This window comes from Stigmatopora argus, chromosome 22 (assembly GCF_051989625.1).
Source record: "Stigmatopora argus isolate UIUO_Sarg chromosome 22, RoL_Sarg_1.0, whole genome shotgun sequence".
NCBI classification, from domain to species: domain Eukaryota; kingdom Metazoa; phylum Chordata; class Actinopteri; order Syngnathiformes; family Syngnathidae; genus Stigmatopora; species Stigmatopora argus.
In genome coordinates this window covers 43,563-60,275 of record NC_135408.1, presented here as the reverse complement: position 1 = coordinate 60,275, position 16,713 = coordinate 43,563, and the positions used below count along the sequence as shown (strand labels likewise).

Sequence of the window (16,713 nt, the reverse complement as noted above, 5' to 3'; positions counted from 1 at the left end):
GGCACCAAAACACAACAATCTGGCGAGTCCCTGGTCTACAAGAACAAGGAGTACGTGAGTGACCGAGCCAAGGCAACAGCATTTATCAGGGAATATGCCTCGGTCAGCGGACGCAAGAGTGACAAGCGGAGCAGACGAGCAGTGCCTTCTCTACGTACAGCTACCCGCAGACTGCTCGGCTCACCGCGACAAGTCCTCGAGCTCCCGTTCACCGATACTGAACTGCAGACAGCGCTGTCCCAACTTAAAGCGGGTAAGGCAGCTGGACCCGACGACATAGCCCCGGACCTTCTAAAAAATCTTCCAGCAAACATCCTTCCCGAACTACTCCATATCGTCAACACCAGCTGGCTAGAGGACTGGTGTCCACAAGCTTGGCAAGTGGCCACCATCATCCCTTTCCTCAAAAAAGGGAAGTCACTAAAGGACGTTGGGAACTACAGACCCATCGCCCTCACCTCTACGCTTAGCAAAACGATGGAAAGGCTCATCGTGAACCATCTCGCCTGGTGGTTGGAAGATAAACAGCTTCTCAGCCACTGGCAAGCCGGTTTTCGAAAGGGAAGAAGCACGACGGACCAGGCCCTGCGACTGTCGCAGTTCATCTCTGATGGCTTCCAGTCGACTCAATGACAACGCACGCTTGCAACATTCTTTGACTTCAGCAAGGCATTCGACCAGGTATGGAGAACAGGTCTCTTACAAAAAATGGCAGACCTGGGGGTCCCCTACCGCTTCATCAGATGGATCGCCAACTGGCTCACAAATCGCACAGCCAGGGTCAGGATGAACAATACCGTCGGCAGGAGCAGAACCTTCAAAGAAGGGCTCCCCCAAGGCTCGGTCCTGTCACCCCTCTTATTCATCATCTACATTAATGACCTCCTCGACAAGTTCAATGATTCCACCCTGGTCAGCGCCTATGCAGACGATCTGGCTCTTGCTTGTCGGGGTAGGAACAAAGAGGAGGTGGAAAGCAGACTTCAAGCGGAGGTTGAAAAAGTCTGGAGGTGGAGTTCCGAGGCACACCTAAACCTTAACACCACCAAGTGTGAGGCGTCATTTTTCAGCCTGGACTCAGCTGAGGCCAAATGGCAACCAAAGATCTTAATAAATGGCGCCACCCTCAAGCATAACCCCACCCCCACTTTCCTTGGCGTATCTTTTGACTGACAACTCACGTTTGCAGAGCAAGCGAAAAAAGTCCGCCAAACCATGTCCAAAAGAACGAACCTCCTCCGCAAACTCAGTGGCACATCTTGGGGTTGGCAACCAAACGACCTCAGAACGGTGTATATTGCCACCCAGAGAAGTCTCGCAGAGTACGCAGCACCGGCATGGGCCCCCTGGCTGGCCCAAACTCACCTCAAATCCCTTGAAACCGCCCAACTGGAAGCAGCCCGCGCCATAACCCACCACCTCAGGTCTACCCCCACCGAAGCAGTCCTACATGAGGCACATCTTACACCCCTCTCATCCCGCCTCAAGTTACAAGCACTTCTTAAGGCCTGGAACCAGCTGCCTCCTTCTGATCCCCGACACCGCCTCCTCCATGAAAACGTTAAAATGCGGTTACAAAAGAAGCCAGACTGGCGATCATCGACCCTTCCCCGTCTTACCGCTCTCGAACTCCATACCCCTTGCACATACTCTTTCCATCCCTGCCCACCCTGGCTATTACCCCCCCCCCCTCCCCCATCCAAACCGCCTTTACTGCAGTCTCCAAACACATGCCGACCATCATCCAAAGAGATAAGGCCGAAGAGCTCATAAGAAGCATGGGTAAACCGGACCTACAGATCTTCACAGATGGATCCACCAAAGGCACTGCAGACGGTGGTGCAGGTTTTGTCGTCATTAAGGAGACTGCAATCATCCACCAATGGAATGGCATGGTGCCACTGGCACCCGCAGCAGCTCCTACCACTCTGAAAAAGTGGCACTGACCGAGGCAGTCTCCTGGCTGAGGGAAACAGCAGACTGGCAGACATCAATTATCCTCAGTGACTGCAAATCGCTGGTCCAAGCTATGGGAAACCCCCATACGCAAGACCCCGCCATTCGGAGACTTCAGGGTGACATCGCCCTTTTCCCTCCGCCTAAGCGACTACAGCTACTGTGGATCCCGGGCCACTGCAACATATGCGGAAACGACCTGGCTGATGCCCTAGCTAAACTTGGCTCGTTAGATGACCAAACCCATACCCCCCCGGACGCGGCCACAAGACGTGCCATCATTCAACATGAAGATCGCTCCCCCCCTCTCCCACCCCCGCCTTTTGCAGACCTACACTACGAAAGTCACAGAGGAAGAACTTGCCCTATCAAAAGGAGACCGCACAGACCTGATTCGTTTCCGCAGTGGACACCACCCCCTGCTCCGCCGTTGGCTCCACCTTGTGGGGAAATACGACTCGGATCGCTGCCGCCTGTGCGACGAGGAAACAGAGTCGTCTGAACACTTATGGCTCCGCTGTCCGGTCTTGATGACCGAACGCTACCATCGCGGCTTGGGCAACTCCCTGGATGAACTTATCCATGTTCCAGTGGCAGCTCTAGCGCTGCTGAGGGTAATCCTCAGGCGCCTGAGGTGAAAAAGAAGAAGAAGAACGCAGCACAGATCTGGCCCCACTCCTCATAAATGGTGTATGCGTAGGGTCCACTCCTTCAAATTCATGGGGGTCCACGTCACGGACAAGCTCTCCTGGTCTACCAACGCCACGGCAGTGGTGAAGAAGGCCCAGAAGCCACTCCATTTCCTGAGGGTACTAAGGAGGAACAACTTGGACACTAAGCTTCTGGTAACCTTCTATAGAGCCACTGTGGAGAGCATCCTTTTATACTACATTACTGTGTGGTACGCTGGAAGCACGGCAGCAGACAGAAAGGCCATGCAGAGAGTGATCAACACTGCCCAGAAGATCATCGGCTGCTCTCTGCCCTCACTGGATGACATTGCCAGCCCTCGCTACCTCAACAGAGCCAGGAACATTGTCAGGGACCAATACCACCCTGGTCACAACCTGTTCCAGCTGCTGCCCTCTGGCAGACGCTAAAGGTCTCACAAAGTACGGACAAATAGACTTAAGGACAGTTTTTTTCCCACAGCCATCAGGACTCTGAACTTGAGCTAGCACGACACACAATCCCTTCTGTTTAATAACTTCTGGGTGTGCAATAACAATGTGCAATATCTTAGAAATCTGTGCAATATTTTAGAGTCTGTGCAATATTTCAGAATCTGTGCAATATTTTAGAATTCATTGCAATATTTTAGAATTCACCTAGCCGGGATGTGACTTTTCATGCTTTTATACTACTATTTGTTTTTTTACTGGGAAAACACACTTTGAAAAGCTTGGGAGTAGCACCACCAATTTCATTATATGCAGCTGTGTATGACAATAAAGGCTTTTGATTTGATTGATTTGATTTTTCACGTTTTATGCAAGAGACGTTTTTTTTCTTGAATTTCATTCATAGACGTCAAAATAAATTTTGTTTAGCGTTTTATCAGTTTATCTTTTCTCTATTTTGAAATAAATGAAAGTATCAGCCGAATTTGTGACATCACGTGCTGTGCATATAAGCCTCACCCGCGATTCAGTCATCCTTTTTTTGTCCGACAAAATGGCTTATATGCAAGTAAATACAGCAAATGACCGTTTCGGCTGCATTGTCTTGCATTACGGCATCATGGCGTTTCGTCGTTGTTACCTTCGTGCATATCGTCTTTTTATGCGCATATAAGCCGTACCCTCGATTCAGTCATCATTTTTTTCAAACACGGCTTATATGCGAGTAAATATGGTAACTAAATGCAATTATAATGTCAAAATGCCAATTAGATATGAGTTTTAGTTCCAAGATGAAACTTACTTTCCCACAGCTTTGAGCAGCACTTCCTGAACCTTTGGGACACGGGTGGAGCCACCTACTAATATCACCTGTTCAATTTCATCCTGTTGTTAGAAATATGAGCTCAGTTTACAATACAGCTTTTAGTTAATACAGTGGTACCTCCACTTTCAATTGTCTCTACTTACGAAGTACTGAGGTTATGAAAAGACTGAATGGGAAAATTGTGTTCCAAGATGCCAAAGAAATTCAACTTACGAAACACAAAAACTGGGAAAAAACATCCCAAAACACCTAAATATTCATTTTATTTTAAGGCATGATAGCGTTGCCCAACTAAGGGCTATAACCCTCCCATTGGCTAGGAAGGACCTGCGTCTCCATGATGCTTTTTGTTTGCCTTTAACCATTTGAGTGTGCTTAGAGCAAACTTTTTTTCACGTTGGGCCCCATGAAAGTTAAGTTAGTTGAATTCATATATTCACATTGTTGTGTCTTTACATGCGTGTGTTTTTTCAGTTGCTAAAAGTTTGCCTCCTCTCTCAACTATGCCATACAACAACAATTGAAAATGGCTTAATAACTTTTATCTTCATGGGTTTCTCACAGCTTTCATACAAAATTGGTACTTTTATCTATTTTAAAGGATTTAGTTGGTAGTATATTGAGGACCATGGAATGAATTTGAGAAATTACATGTAAAATGCATCTCTACTTACGAAAAATCCAAGTTACAAAAACATTTCTGGAAGAAATTAACTTTGTAAGTTGAGGTACCAATGTATCAATATTTAACAACTTCAAAAGCAACACGTTTAAAAAGTTTATTGGCAAGAGTTCTACATCAATAGTTTTGTGGAATTATGGTCTAAAGTATACATAGTGTTAGTGAATAGAGACCAGATTCATTTCTGCAGCAGCAAGGGCTTCTTGGATTGGTTGAGGTACTCTTTCGAATAGATCAGCACAAAGGTCTTCAAATTCAGTTCTAGAGACCTTAGCCTTGAAGTCGATTTCATCTATTAAACCTTCAACCTGAAAGAAAAATTAAGACATTTTATGACCAATGATGGGTAAGTGAACAATCATTAATATCGGGAGCAAATAGTTTTCCCAAATGCCAAATTGAGGTGCCTTGCCCAAACCATTTTTAAATAAATGTTTTGGTGATTTCAAAAGTTTAGAACATGCTATATACTTGTGATAGTCTCCTCATCTCTCAAGCCATAGGCCATAGGCTTTCAGTTTGAATGAAAACACCACAAATTTAACCAATTTTAACCCACTGTCCTGATTTGAGGACAGCCTGTGTATCTTTCCTTACTTGAGAAAAATAAGTTTTCCCATTTTGTACAAATGTTCTGAAAACAACAAAAATCTAAAAATTACCTTTAAAGTTGCCAATATCCGACATCTATTGGTGTTACTAGTAACTACATGTGCATTATACTTGGAGCTATGATTTTTAAAGTCAACATTGTTGCTTGTCCCAACTTTATGATTTCAGCTTTTAATGGCTTAAAGATTGAACTTCTGACTTCAGACTCACTACCCTCAGTCCTTTCCTTTGTTAAACAATCCAAAAAAGCATAAAAGTTTTAATATACGGAAAGCTAAATTTGTTACCAGAGGTGATGTAGCTTTTCCAACAGTGCCCCCTCATCTATTTTTTTTATTGTGGTGTTTTAATTAAGAGAAATTTAATCGTTTTTTCAAGAAAAAAATGTTTAATATACTTGTAGGAAATTGCTCTAACAGGAGCACTGCCGATATAAGTAAATATTTTTTTCTGATTGACCAAGCAGTGCCCCAGTGGATTGAGCAAATTGAAGTGGACCAGCGTAGTCTGTTGTTTAGCTCAAAATATTTTACTAAAGGGCTTACACCAAGGAACAAATGGCGTGATGCTAATGAAGAGTAGTTAATAATGATATGGGAAATGAAACACCAAGGTTTTAGCTGGCATTGTTAGTGCTGGTGTCGCCAAAAGTGCACCAGTAAAAATCCTGGTTTTAAAATTTTCATAAAATAAATTTTGTTTTTCCAATTACAGTGGTACATCGACCTACGATCAGCTCTACCTACGACATGATCGAGATACGATGAAAATTTCGATGGAATAATTCGCCCTAGATACGATCAAAATTTCGAGATGCGACCAAGCCAGGTGGGCATGGCACTGTCTTGCCGCATCTCTTTCGTGTAGAACAGATATCTACGAGCACTGAACGGTTTCTTTCGCCTACACATGGACCAGAAAACACACAACGCGCATGCGCGGGCAAAAAGAGGGCTTTCTGGGTAATGAAGTATACTCGTGCACACAACACCGATAGCCAATGGCACCCTTTCTCAGAATAAAACTTCATTACCCACAATCAATACGTAGGTAGGCAGCTGTTGCATTTCCTGCTTTTCCTTCCTTAGCTTGTTAGCTCCCGCGATCGCTTATTCAAGACTACTTCTCGTTGGCAAGTGGTCGTGCGTTATCCTATTGTGAGGACATTTGTGTGCATCATTTTCGGAATATTTTGAAGGGAATACAACAGCAAACAGCCCATCGATAGCGAACGTGAGGGTGGAGGCGTGGCAAACAGCTAACCAGGCCAGAACGAAGGTAAAAAAAAAATAGAATTCAGTTTTGTGTAAAGTTACATTAAACGTATGTTTGAGTGTGTCTGTATATATTAATCCAAGTTAATTTAAATTTGTTTGTTTCGTTCAGAGTGCGTTGTCGTGGAAAGTCCACCCGAGACCCCCTAAGTTTTTGTTGTTGTTGCGTTAGTCAGTGCAGAATTAAGTGAAACACAATGGATCCAAAGCAAGCCGGTGCAATGAACGGTAGTGCGAAGAAAAGGCATATGATGAGAATCGATATTAAGCACAAAATAATTTAAAAACATTAGTGTACGCGTGACTCAGCTGGCTCGCAAATACATATGGAGAAGCAGGAAGTTCGCCGAAAGCCACGGTGGAATACATTAACCACTTTGCCTTGGTTATTGCACAAGAAGGTTTAAATTTAGTGTAACGTAAGATTACAACTTTTTTTAAGTGTGTGTATAGGAATCTAAGTTCATTTAAGTTAAGTTTAAAGTTTGTTACATTACGAGCGTATCTGTCTAGTGAATCTCTCTCGAAAGCCACGGTGGAATACATTCACCTCTTTACTTTGGTTATTGCACAAGAAGGTTTAAATTTAGTGTAACGTAAGATTAAAACTTTTTGTGTGTGTGCATAGTACTCTAACATCCGTCAAGTCTCTCTCTCTTTCTCTCTCTCCCCCATCGACAAACTCCCCGTTGTATAAAATAATGCCTCATTTTACTATTAAAAATCATAACTAGTTTTTTGTTACTCTATTAGTAGATGTTGAATTCCAACCAATAAAACTGTTTTTCCGTTGAAATATCTTGTTTTTTGGTGTTTTTTTCAGAGGGCGGGAACAAAATGATTTGTATTTCGCTCATTTCTATGGGAAACATTGATTTGTGATACGAGTAAATCGACATACGAGCTCAGTCCCGGAACTCTTTAAGGTCGTATCTTAAAGTACCACTGTATTGGGGAAATATTTGAACAAATGCATAAATTTTAGGTTAGCAGGAAGAGTTTGTGCTTCCCAATAGGAAATCGACCAGCAATGGTGCCAGGAGACTGTGTGGATAAAGAAGAAGCACTAGCACGACCAAATGTGGGAAGGTCCATGCCAAGTGTTGCTGACCAAGCAGCAGACATGAAAATAGCCGAGAGGGGGGATGTGGCTCCACCTTTCGCACTGTAAGAAGATTAGCTCAGTTGAAACATTTGAGGAGACAGGTGAGGGAAAAACTTTCTAATGAATTAAAATGAGGGAAAAACTTTCTAATGAATTAAAAATAAATCACTAGGAGAATGAACACCCAAACAATGATTTGCCTCCCACGTAAGACTACTTCAATCATCAGTCTTTGGGAAAAAGGGTTTTTACAAAACAATACTTGTGTCCTCCTTGTAAAAAAAAAAAATTGAATGGTGTCTATCCTATTACGAAAGCAAATCTGTTTTTGATATATCAAAATGGAGTTGCAAATCCAAACAATCAAAGATTTAAAATTGAAAATAATAGAAATTGTAAAGAGTGCCCAAACCTCTTTATAATACTAAATTCCAGGTGTGGCTAATATGGGAAAACTGTTTTCTTTAAAAATGTGGTGGGAATGTCCAGGTGCACCTAAGAGTCCAATACTCCAGTACAAAATGACCATAAATTTTAATTGGGGGATACTGTGGTTAACAGTCTGTCCCATAGTATTATGAAATGTGTATTCTTGGGATAACATGTTTCATTTTGATTCTTTGTTTGTCAATGATAATCACCAAATACAATGATAAATTGTCATTTTTGCAAAGTTTTACGTGCATGTGTAATTATCATGTATTTGATTAAATTTAAGCTCAAGTCACTGGACTCACCTGGGCCATGAATTCCACATTTGCACTAAGCACTGTCTTTAGCCTCTGGGCTTCCTTTAGTAGTTTGGCCATGGCACGGTGGTTCTCACTCACATTTTTCACGGACTTGTTCTGGTTGTTGAAAAGTCTGGCCAAATAATCGCGTAGACGCAAATCCATCTCAAATCCACCTAACCCACGATCAAACCTGGAGAACATGAAAATGTGAAAGTGGGTGGGTGGATAGATAAATCACATTGTTATAACAAATGGAACATAAATTACGTTGGAGTTCCTTCAAAATGTACGTTAGCTTTAAAGGACTTGTGTAGAGTAGATGATTGCTGGTAGACATGTGGTAGTTTATTTATTACCTTTTACGGCGGCCAATATTATTTGGATGGATTTGGCTATGAGCCTGGGTTTGTTAGGAATAGTTACAATACACACATACAAAGACATAAACACATTTACATACACATACAGACACATATATATATACAGACAGACATAGAGACGCTCCCCTACTTACGAACGAGTTAGGTTCCGAGCGATTGTTCATAAGTTGAATTTGTTCGTAAGTTGCTCAGTGCTATATTTTGTATTATAATGTATGTTTAAGGCCTATATAAGTATATTGAAGGTTTATATACGTGCATTTGTATGTTTAAGGCTTGTATAAGTAACACACTGGTTTGTACTGAAAAAAACATTTAATAAAATGGAGAGAATACATACAGTACTGTATACATACATTAGAGAGAGAGAGATTTACTAGAAACTGGCCGAAAGAAGCTATCTAATGACGATTGCAGTTTTCTTTTTTTCATCATAAATGATGCGGTAGCACTGTATGGCATCATTCAATTGATTTGCAAACTTTGTGCAACGTTCAATATTTGGGTCCTGCTGCTCGATCTTTATGTTTATAAATGGTACTGACGGTCGAACGATTCAAGTTGTATTCACGTGCAACGCTCACCACTTTCTGACGCGCATCAAGCTTTGTTATTATTGCCACTCATTTCAAATGAAATGGCTTGCCTCTTCCTTGCACCTCCCTCAATAGAAGCCTTTTGCTTTTCACCAACCATATTCAATAATGGATGCTCGAGATATTTAATGATACAAATGAAAAAGGTTCTTTGCGCACAGGAGATACGTTCACGCACTTCCACATTGCAACGAACTGGGCAGAGGAAGGTGGATGCTAGGTGACCTGAGCTATCACAGCACCAGGCGTCGGTATTAGCGGCGGAAAGCACTACTTGGAAAAAGGTGTGCAATACAAAATCGAACTTACGAACATTTTTCGACATAAACGCAATTTGCAGATATGTTCGTATGTACCGTTGTTCGTAACTCGAATGTTCGTAAGTAGGGGAGCGTCTGTACACACACACGCATATACACACATACACACGCATATACACACACATACACACACACACACATTTATATAGACGCTCCCCTACTTACGAACAAGTTAGGTTCCGAGCGATTGTTCATAAGTTGAATTTGTTTGTAAGTTGATTCAATGCTATATTTTGTATTATAATTTATGTTTAAGGCCTATATAAGTATATTGAAGGTTTATACAAGTGCATTTGTATGTTTAAGGCTTGTATAAGTAACACGCATTGGTTTGTACTGAAAAAAACATTTAATAAAATGGAGAGAATATGTACAGTACTGTATAGAGAGAGAAAGAGAGAGATTTATGTATTAGAAACTGGCCGAAAGAAGGGATCTAACGACGATTGCACAGTTTTCTTCTTTTTTTCATCATAAATGATGCGGTAGCACTGTATGGCATCATTCAATTGATTTGCAAACTTTGTGCAACGTTCAATATTTGGGTCCTGCTGCTTGATCTTTCTGTTTATAAATGGTACTGACGGTCGAATGATTCAAGTTGTATATGTGAAAAGCTCACCACTCTCACGCGCATCAAGCTTCGTTATTATTGCCACTCGTTTCAAATGAAATGGCTTGCCTCTTCCTTGCAACTCCCTCAATAGAAGCCTTTCGCTTTTTACCAACCATATTCAATAATGGATGCACAAGATATTTAATGATACAAATGAAAAAGGTTCTTTGCGCACTGGAGATACGTTCACGCACTTCCGCATTGCAACAAAGTGTGCAGAAGAAGGTAGATGCTGCGTGAGCTGAGCCCTCACAGCGCCAGGCGGTATTAGCGGCAGAAACAAGCACTACTCGGAAAATACAAAATCGAACATACGAACATTTTTCGACATAAACGCAATTTGCAGACATGTGCGTATGTACCGTTGTTCGTAAGTCGTATATTCGTAAGTAGGGGAGCGTCTGTACATACACACACACATTTTGTTAAAGAGCCTGACAGCTGATGGGAGGAAGGATCTGCGGAAGCGCTCCTTCCTGCAATGAGGGTGCAGCAGTCTATTGCTGAAAGAGCTTCGGAGGGACTCCACAGACTCATGCAGGGGGTGGGAGGTGCTTTCCATGATGGACATCATCCTGGTCAGCATCCTCCGCTCTCCCACTTCCTCCACAGAGTCCAAAGGACAGCCCAGAACAGAGCTGGCCCTCCTGACCAGCTTATTCAGCCTGTTCCTGTCCCTCTCCGTGCTCCCGCATCCCCAACATAGCACTGCATAAAACACTGTAGATGCCACCAATGTCATAAAAGGTTCTCAGCAGTGTCCTGCACACTCCAAAGGACCGTAGTGTCCTCATTAGGTAGAGGCGGCTCTGGCCCCTTTTATACAGGGCATCTATGTTTGTGGACCAGTCGAGTTTGTTGTTGAGGTGAACACCCAGGTACTTAAAATTCTCCACGATTTCAATGTCTGTACCCTGGATGTTCACCTGAGTGCTCTGTTGAGGATTCCTCCGAAAATCGATTACCCTTTCCTTTGTCTTACTGGTGTTGATGTAGAGGTGGTTTTGCCTACACCAGTCAACAAAGGCTGTGATGACTCCCCTGTACTCTAGGTCGTTCCCGTCCATCGCTCGTCCAACAATAGCAGTGTCGTCAGAGAACTTCTGGAGGTGGCGGGTGTCTGTATTATGTTTGAAGTCTGATGTGTAGAGGGAGAAGAGGAGTGGGGACAGCACCGTGCCTTGTGGGGCCCCCGTGCTGCAAGCTACCACATCAGACGTACAGTCCTGAAGTCTCACATATTGTGGTCTGTCAGTGAGGAAGTTGATTATCCATGCGGCTAGGTGGTTCCTTACTCCAGCGTCTTCCAGTTTCCCTCTCAGTAGGACTGGGTGAATGGTGTTGAACGCACTGGAGACGTCAAAAAACATCATTCTCACTGTGCTTTCCGTGTTCTCCAGGTGTGAAAGAGACTTGTGCATCAGGTAGGTGGTAGCATCTTCCACACCAATGCCTGGACGATAGGCAAACTGCAGCGGGTCCAGCTCTGAATTCATCAGGGGGCTGAGGTGATTGAGGATGATTCTCTCCATTGTCTTGATCAGGTGAGCGGTTAATGCTACCGGCCTGAAGTGGTTCGGCTCCCTGGGATTTGCAGTCTTTGGAACTGGGACCACACAGGAAGTTTTCCACAAGTTGGGGACCTTCTGCAGACTGAGGCTGAGGTGGAAAATATGCAGAATCACTTTGCCAAGCTGATCCGCAGTCTCTCAGTAGTCTGGAGCTGAGGCCTTCTGGACCGGTAGCATTCCTTGCCTCAATCTTCTTAAGCGGTTTTATCACCTGATTGACAGTAATGCAGAGACCGGTGGAAGAGGGGGAGGAAGAGGAGAAAAAGCGGGGGGAGTTGCTTCTGGTCTGGGAGGTCAGGGGAATGGGGTCAGAACTGAATCTGTTAAAGAACTGATTCAGTTCATTGGCCCACTCCCTGTCTCCGGACTCTGGATCTCTCTCACTGTTGCCTCCATGGCCCGAAATGGTCCTCAAGCCCCTCCAGACCTCTTTGGCGTTGCCTCTCTGGAGTTGGTTTTCTAGCTTCCTCTTGTAGATGGCCCTTCCCTTCCTTATCTCTCTCTTCAACTCCTTCTGGTTCATTTTCAGACGACCTTTCTCCCTAGACCTAAAAGCCCTCTTTTTCTTGTTCAGGAGGGCCCCTAGATCCTGGGTGACCCATGGCTTATTGTTGGAGAAACAACGGACCTTCTTTAGGGTACAGTGTTCTCAACACAGAAGTTGATATAATCTCTGATGCAGTGGGTCAAGCTGTCAATGTCTTTCCCATGTAAATTGCACAGCACCTCCCAGTCAGTGGTCTCAAAACAATCCCTCAGTACCATGCTTGTCTCCTCGGTCCATCTTTCTATGATCCTCGTGGTAGGTTTTTTTCTCCTCACCATAGGGATGTAGGTGGGGATCAGATGGACCAGGTTGTGGTCTGAGCGGCCTAGTGGGGTCAGGGGGATTGAGCTGTATGCATCCTTTTTGTTGGCATACAGCAGGTCCAGAGTTTTTGTTCCCAGGTGTGGCACTTCACATACTGAGTGAAGGTGGGGAGAGTAGAAGCCAAGGAAGCATGGTTAAAATCCCTGGAGAAAAGAAGGAGACTGGGGGTGTGACGTCTGCAGCCACGACACAGTAGCGTGAAGCAGCTCGCGAGCGACTGCCGTATCGGCGGAATGAGGTATATACGCAGTTATCACGATAACGTGCGAGAACTCCCGGGGATGTAAAATGGCCTGATGCTAACACCTACTAGCTCGATATCTCGAGTGCAAAGTTGCTCCTTCACCGTAATATGCCCGGGTCTACACCATCTGCTATTAATATAAACAGCTAGTCCCCCACCTTTCTTCCTACCGCTCTCCTCAGCATTTCTGTCCGCCCTCACCTACTGAAAACCATCCAAGGAGACGAGTCTGGTGTTATTTCATTCAGCCAGGTCTCCGTGAAGCACATAATACAAATGTTCTGATATTGTCGTTGTAGTTTGGTAAGCGCCGTTAGCTCTTCCACGGAATGGTGGGTCTGAAGCGTCACTGTTACGGCTGTCAGCCTGGGTATACATTATGTTGTTCATGGTGCTGCCAATTTGGTGGTCAATTAACACTTTCATTTCAGCCCTGCCCAGGCCAACACAGCTGTGACGACTTCCCACTCATCCCTCCTTCAATCACGGTCCACATCTTGCCCTTACTTAAACCCTTCTATTTTGCAGTTCTGGGCTCTACTGTCTGGCATGCAGGTGCTAAGGCAGTGGAGTCCTTACTTGCTTTAGAAGACACCATTGTCTAACGTTAAGTAAGTTTTGTTTGCCCCAGCTTCACCTTATTTGAGTACTATATTCATTGTTATATTGGGTATTTATGTTTTGATAAAGTCAATTATTTAGGGCTGCATAGGGGGACTTTAGATGAGTTTAGACACCCCGGGGTAAACATATAGTTGTTTGCACTTATACATGTAGTTTATTTCTGTGTCTAGACTTTTATTCCATCAGTTCTCCCAGTGGCACCCTTAGACCTGATTTCCTGAATTTTGGGGTGTTCATTTGAACACCTGTCTGGGGGGGTATTTTTTACCTTTTTGATTTAAGGGTGCCACTTTAGTATCTTTTGCTTCCCCGATGTTGTCCCATAGTCCGGGTTTGCTGTTGACTTTGGTGTTAATAAATTATCATGTAATGTTAACTGCCTTGTGTGTCTGTCTCCTCATTGGCCGCGTTTTTCTGCTGTGGTAGTTGCGACTCCCTGGTACATCTTACCACCGGGGGGAGTCGTAACAGTCACTTTCTCTCTTGACATTTTCGTCTAGCTCTTCATCCTCTTCTATTCCTTTTTAACTCTGCGGGGAGGTCCAGGGGCATCCAGGTGTTGTGTAACGCTAACAGCTGATCCTTTGTGTAAAACAGCGGAGGCATGGCTGAATGGGTCAAAAATGTAATGTCCAGAATTTGCAAAGATAAACTAAACTAATAGATCAAAGACTGCCTCTCGCACAACTTGAGTCTTGAAGTAGAGTCTTGAAAGTAAAGTTGTAAAACATTAAAGTATGGAGTATAAAATATAAAGTAAAGTAACAAGTAAAATCTTAAGAGACAATAAAACATAAAAATAAAGGATAAAAAAGCTGTGAAAAAGCTGTAAAAACAGAATACGAGTGAGGACCTAGGGAGTTACTGCAACTGGCTGCCGCTTGAACGGCGCCTATGATGCAAAAATATACACATACATATACACACAGACACATTTATACATATATATATATACACACACACACACACACACACACACACACACACACATATACAGACACAAGGGAAACACATTTGATCCAAAGCAAGCCGGTGCAATGGGTAGTGCGAAGATAAGGCGTATGATGACAATCGATATGAAGGACAAAATAAACGATAAACATGAGTAGTGTATGCGTGACTGAGCTGGCTTAACAATACATATGGAGAAGCAGGATGTTCGCTCCGAAAACCGTGATGGAATACATTAACCTCTTTGCCTTGGTTAATGCAAAAGAAGGTTTAAATTTAGTGTAACGTAAGATTAAAACTTTAGTGTGCGTATAGGAATCTAAGTTCAATTAAGTTAAATTTAAAGTTTATGTTACGTTACGAGCGCATCCGTCAAGTCTCGCTCTCTCTCTCTCCATCTGCAAACTCCCCGTTGTATTGAATAATGCCTCTTTTTATTATTAAACATCATCAGCACTAGTTATTTGTTACTCTTTTAGTAGATGGTGAATTACAACCAATAAAAATGTTTTTCCATTGTAATACCCTGTTTTTTTGGTGTGTTTTTTTTCAGAGGGTGGGAACAAATTAATTTGCATTCAGTTAATTTCTATGGGAAACGTTGACTTGAGATAGTAGTAAATCGACATACGAGCTCGCTCCCGGAACGCATTAAGATCGAATCTCAAGGTATGACTATATGGTTATAAATATGTATATTTGCATGATCAGTTCAGGTGATGATAACGTATTACCAGTATCTTAATGGGCAGTAAGCAACTCTATCGTAATAGTGAGGCCCGAGGGCCAAAAAGGTTACTATCCTCTGCTTTATTTTTCAGTCAAAGCACAAGGCCTAGGATGATCAGCCACAAGCAAACTTTTTGCGAACTCACCCGACACCTCTAATCTGCAACTGGGGTTGGGTTCCAGATTCTTTTGTTTTCACAGTCTGATACGTGACAATGGTAGCTGTTGTGCTGCCTGAGCCCATGTCATAAAACATCACATTCTGAAAAGAAATAGGATTAGACGGTTTATAATCGAGATGGAACTTTTCACCTTTAAAGCAACAAAACCAAAATTAATGTCCATTAAACAAAAATGGGTGTAACAATAATCACTAACAAATGTAGAGTGCAATAAACAAGGCCAACAATCATTTCATGCATCCTGCCATCAATCAACAGAGATGATGCGTCTTAAGATGAAAGATGCCCATCAAAAAGCAACTTCAGCATAGCACATACAATTAATTCATTGGCTGCCAAGGGGGTTGCATGTCCCGTCCACTTGACCTGTAGGGCTAGCATTGATCATTATTTTTATTTATCGATTATATTTAGATATTAATACATTAGTCTTTTTGTCTACACTTATATAAATGTAAGTTTGTGTGTGTATCTGTCTGTGTCTATGTGCGTGTAGGTTTGTTCGTACCCTCCGTTCTCTGTAACAGGTAGACTGATTTTCATACAAATGTACACGGTTGTACTTTAAACATCAGTGAGTGTTCTTAGCTTTGGATTAGTATTCTTCTGTATTCTGAGTATCAAAAATCAATAATCGAAAAAAAATCTGATTTTTTGAAAAATGGTCCGAGGTAGTAATCATGCTTGGACACGCGATGCCAGTCTTTCCCAGCTCAAGATAACTGTACATAATCGTATACACGTTTGGATTGGATTGGATAACTTTATTCATCCCGTATTCGGAAAATTTTGTTGTCACAGTAGCAAGAGGGTGAGGATGCAGGAATAGGAAAGGCATTTTAGACATAAATAGATAGGTAAAAGTAAGTTAATAAACACATGAATAAATATATAAATAAATAAGCGTGTTGCTTAGCACATATATACATACATACACATAAGTATAAATGCATGCATACGGTAGGTCTCAACACTCAGCCATTTTTTTGTTAAAGAGCCTGACAGCTGATGGGAGGAAGGATCTGCGGAAGCGCTCCTTCCTGCAATGAGGGTGCCGCAGTCTATTGCTAAAGGAGCTTCGGAGGGACTCCACAGACTCATGCAGGGGGTGGGAGGTGCTGTCCATGATGGACATCATCCTGGTCAGCATTCTCCGCTCTCCCACTTCCTCCACAGAGTCCAGAGGACAGCCCAGAACAGAGCTGGCCCTCCTGACCAGCTTATTCCGCCTGTTCCTGTCCCTCTCCGTGCTCCCGCATCCCCAACAGAGCACTGCATAAAACACTGTAGATGCCACCACAGTGTCGTAGAAAGACCTC

At 43.1% G+C, this 16,713-nt stretch overlaps 1 protein-coding gene across 2 annotated transcripts in view; it reads right to left on the bottom strand.

The window, feature by feature from the left end:
- The window catches only part of hyou1 (hypoxia up-regulated 1), a 99,093-nt gene that overhangs the window by 59,124 nt on the left and 23,256 nt on the right, over positions 1-16,713 (bottom strand). For both annotated transcript variants that reach the window (XM_077593249.1, XM_077593250.1), the window contains exons 9-12: positions 15,359-15,474; positions 8,314-8,500; positions 4,759-4,893; positions 3,880-3,962 (exon numbers count right to left, since the gene is read on the bottom strand). In XM_077593249.1, coding sequence (XP_077449375.1) covers positions 3,880-3,962; positions 4,759-4,893; positions 8,314-8,500; positions 15,359-15,474 — 521 coding nt within the window. The remainder of the gene's footprint in view (positions 1-3,879; positions 3,963-4,758; positions 4,894-8,313; positions 8,501-15,358; positions 15,475-16,713) is intronic.